The sequence below is a fragment of the Salvelinus namaycush genome, chromosome 30 (assembly GCF_016432855.1).
Source record: "Salvelinus namaycush isolate Seneca chromosome 30, SaNama_1.0, whole genome shotgun sequence".
Taxonomy (NCBI): domain Eukaryota; kingdom Metazoa; phylum Chordata; class Actinopteri; order Salmoniformes; family Salmonidae; genus Salvelinus; species Salvelinus namaycush.
This window is the reverse complement of record NC_052336.1, coordinates 21,191,723-21,196,148: the sequence shown is the minus strand read 5'-3', so window position 1 is coordinate 21,196,148 and position 4,426 is coordinate 21,191,723. Positions and strand designations below refer to the sequence as shown.

General features: G+C 44.3%; 1 protein-coding gene across 1 annotated transcript; it reads left to right on the top strand.

Annotated features, from left to right (window-relative positions):
* Positions 1–544: 544 nt before the first annotated feature.
* Positions 545–2,974, top strand: LOC120025230 (sulfotransferase 2B1-like). The gene is made up of 6 exons (XM_038969708.1): positions 545–788; positions 1,151–1,359; positions 1,484–1,610; positions 1,706–1,803; positions 2,321–2,501; positions 2,656–2,974. Exons 1-6 carry the CDS (start codon positions 650–652, stop codon positions 2,784–2,786), a joined length of 885 nt encoding a protein of 294 aa, XP_038825636.1. The 5' UTR covers positions 545–649; the 3' UTR covers positions 2,787–2,974.
* Positions 2,975–4,426: the final 1,452 nt, after the last annotated feature.

Below are 4,426 nucleotides of genomic sequence, written 5' to 3'. Positions count from 1 at the left end.
CTCTCTGGCCTTTAACCATGTTTTGAGGCTATACAGTGTTTGTTTACAATTACATTGTTCACAATCATTGGAGTAAATCAAGCTTGTATTTTGGGTTCTGATGGAGTAGGACAGTTGAACTAAGCTCATGAGACATTTATAAAGTTATATTCCTTAAGCATCAATGAGTATATATCATTAATTTTTAAGTCCAAAAATGGATGTATCAACTAAGGATTCCAGCTTTTTTACGACCCAGACCAACAGGCTCAGAGACCGTTTTTATGTACAGGCAGTGCGGATCATTTTACTCAGCCCCAACTTCATCTGTACAAAAGAAAATGATCTCTATACAAATGGTAATTCCCATAGCTACAGTACCTGCCATACATTTCCTCCTGGGAAATCCCCCTCCATCCAGATAACGTTAAACGGTTTCTACAGCTACAGCTACACCCACTCAGCTTTCCTCCAATGAGTTCCTCTTACAGTTCCTGTTGTATCTTACTGCTTCGCTATTTAAGGTCTGTAGCAAGCCAGATCATCTCATACTTCCTCACAGATAGTCAGTCAGACAAACAGACAGAGAGACAGGCACAGGCAGACCAAAAGGTAGACCGTCAGTTAAGTAGACAAGCAGTCAGACAGGCAGGCAGACAGACAGACAGACATGGCCAGGCTGGACGTGACAGAGACCTTCCATCACATCTCATTCCCTGGGCACATTCACACCCAGGACTCCCTGAACTATGCCCGCCACTTCAAGTTCCAGGACAGGGACACCGTCATCGCCACCTACCCCAAATCAGGTAAGGACGGGACAGCTCTGTCACACCTCTGCTCTGTGTCAAAACACATTAGACATGCTGCAACACTAGCCAACTATAGTACTTCTCCCTCTTTCACACACTTTGCAGTTGAAGAAAACGGTCAGGGCTTTAATAACTGTATATGTACAGACTACAGTAGGTTATTGTATTGTCACGGTTGGTTTTACTTGTCATTAATGAATTGTGTTCAATATCCACTTCTCTCAGACCACCTGTCTTTATGGAAGTAGTGGTTTAGGGAGGGATTCAATGAAGACAGAGGTATTAGATGTACAGTTCTCTCTTATCTCTCTCTCTCTTTAACTCTCTTCTTTCTTTCCCTCTGTGATCTCTGGTTAAAGGGACTACCTGGATGCAGGAGATTGTCACTCTTGTGAAAAACAGAGGGGACCCACAACTCTCCAAAACTGTTCCCAACTGGGCCCGAGCCCCCTGGCTGGAACAGTATTACAGTGCAAAGGTGCTGGGGGCCACCCAAGGGCCCCGAATCATCACCACTCACCTGCCCTACAACCTGCTGGCTTCTGCACTCCAGGGCTCCAAAGCTAAGGTAGGATGTGGTTATGTTGAAGAAACTATTCTCAATGCTGTGAGACATTTCCTTTTTTTCTAAATCAACTCTATGGAAATAATATATTGATAGCAAGTGACACTATCTCTACCCTGTCTCTTAGGTCATCTATGTAACCAGAAACCCCAAAGATGTTGTTGTGTCATATTACCACTTCCATAAAATGGCCAAATTCCTCCCAGAACCCAACTCATTTGATGAGTTTCTGGATAGTTTTCTGGAGGGATCAGGTGAGTTGACACTAATGATTTGTACCTCAAGCAATTCTGGGATGTAATCCTCCTGTTAACAGTCAGATCTAATCCAACGTTTACCCTTTTTACAGTGAGTTATGGGTCGTGGTTCGATCATGTGAAAGGCTGGACGAGACAAGCAGAAGTCTTGGCAAATGTTCTTTATATCTCTTATGAGGAGATGTGGCTGGTAGGAGAACTCTTGTCTATTACTGTCTGCTATTTATTGTGGTTGTCATAAATTGCAAACACCCCATTACATTCTCTCTTCCTCATGGCAGTTGTGTCACCCCTAACCATATTGTAGACATGTCCATTTATGGGCATCAAAACACAACACTTGTATCACAGCAGTTGTATTACAGTCTCATGAGTCTCTGAGGTTGTGTCAACTACAGAAATAGACTATCCTTCAGACATGAAAATATTAGTCATAGATTATAAATAGACCTTTGTGAGATGCTATTTTAAGTGACATTATGATTTATTCTTGGCGAACAGGTGCACATAAAATACCACATGAACATTGTTTTAGGAAAAAGAATTGCTTGCATTACAGATATTCACTGTATCTGACCTAATGAGCGTTTGATCTCTTAGTATGCCACAAATGTTGTTGATAGACTAGACATAGAAGATCAATTCAGCCTCTTGTGGAAACAACTCTCTTTGTCCGTATCTATAATAAGAGCATTGACTTTTCTCAGGACCTGCGAGGCTCGATGGAGAAGATCAGCACTTTCCTGCAGTGCCCCCTAGTGGGCGAGGAGTTAACCAGCTCCATGAGACACTGCAGCTTTAGCAGCATGAGAGACAACGCCATGGTGAACTACACCCTAGTCCCACAGGAGATCATGGACCACAGCAAAGGCAAATTCATGCGGAAAGGTGAGGCTCCATTGCTCAACAGGAGTACAATCCTGACTAGAGATATGTGTCAGTCAGTGCCAGAAGGATAGCACAGTACCGTAGGCCTCCCCTGCACTCACAGTGCTGTGGAGAGAGATGGGCCATAATAATGAAGACCTTGTTCTGTTTGCAGGTAAAATTGGTGACTGGAGAAACACTTTCACAGAGGACCAGATTTGTCTTTTCGACACCGTCTACAGCTACCAGATGCAAGACTGTCCTCAGACCTTTTTGTGGGAGTGTCCTGAGGGGGAGGAGGAGTAGGAGGAGTAGGAGGACAGGCCTCTGGGGATCAGGGGAGGGCCCTTATCCTCCATGCCGCCGGAGATTGATGGATACGGTTCATACAAGTCCTGGGATTCTCCCACGGATGTTCTCCGTGTTTTTGTGAATGTAAATGTAATGTACATAAGCTAATATAGTAAAATAATATAATAAAACTGATACGCTAATATAAACAAATATTGTGTGTGACCTATTTGTTGTTGTAGTTAGGTTTTTCCACCTCTAAAGAAATCTAAATGTTACAGTTAACTGAATGAGAGTGAAGTTTCTCCTGCATCTTGGCTTGTGCTGCAATAGCTAGATGAATAAACCATGTCTCCTCCCTAGCTAGCGCTGTCAGCCGGTCCCTCTCATTAGCCTGCTGATGGGATCCGAGAGGGACACATTTAACTCCCTGACATTGACACATTGGAAATCCTCCCAGTGTGTGGCAGTGCATCAAGCAGAAGGGCTCATATATTAACTCCAGAAAGGCTGACGTGTACATAAAAAGCTGTTGTTACGTCAGTCACATAGCTTGACTCCGAACAACCTGGATTTCCCATATATTTCCCATATACGTCTTGTACTTCCATCAGTACGGTTGTTGGAAAACGATGTGACAGATGCTAACAAATAGGCGGATATCATCGTTAGGCCTACCTAATCCCAGATTCTATGGGCTGCTCATCTAAAATAATGTGAAGGATGGTGAGTTGTGTATTGAAAGCATTTGTGACAGTAAGGATACTGTCTCATCCACCAGAGACTGTGGTCATGTGTCTTTATCATAGTGCTCCGGTTGTCTCATTGATGCTGCTAAAATATACAACCACATACAGTATGTCCACCTAATGCGTGTCATGTTATTCAGTCTGGGTTGGTTGTTGAAGTTGTCTTTGCGGTGCTTGTGTGTCATGGGTCTTGTGTTCAGCTGTCAGTGACGTCAGGGTTCACCACTGGATTCCATTACAAAGTGGTGTGCCAGAGCTATTTCTGGGGGTCAGCATGAACTCTGTCCCTGTGTGACATATATTCAACCTCTCTTTCGTATCGTCTGAGATCCCCAAAGATTGGAAAGCTGCCGCGGTCATCCCCCTCTTCAAAGGGAGAGACACTCTAGACCCAAACTGTTATAGACCTATATCCATCCTGCCCTGCCTTTCTAAAATCTTCTAAGGCCAAGTTAATAAACAGATCACCGACCATTTCAAATCCCACCGTACGTTCTCCACTATGCAATCTGGTTTCCGAGCTGGTCATGGGAGCACCTCAGCCACGCTCAAGGTCCTAAACAATATCATAACCGCCATCGATAAAAGACAGTACTGTGCAGCTGTCTTCATCGACCTGGCTAAGGCTTTCGACTCTGTCAATCACTGTATTCTTATCGACAGACTCAATAGCCTTTGCTTCTCAAATGACTGCCTCGCCTGGTTCACCAACTACTTCTCAGACAGAGTTCAGTGTGTCAAATCGGAGGGCCTGTTGTCCGGACCTCTGGCAGTCTCTATGGGGGTGCCACAGGGTTCAATTCTCGGGCCGACTCTTTTCTCTGTATACATCAAGGATGTCGCTCTTGCTGCTGGTGATTCTCTGATCCACCTCTACGCAGACGACACCATTCTGTATACATCTGG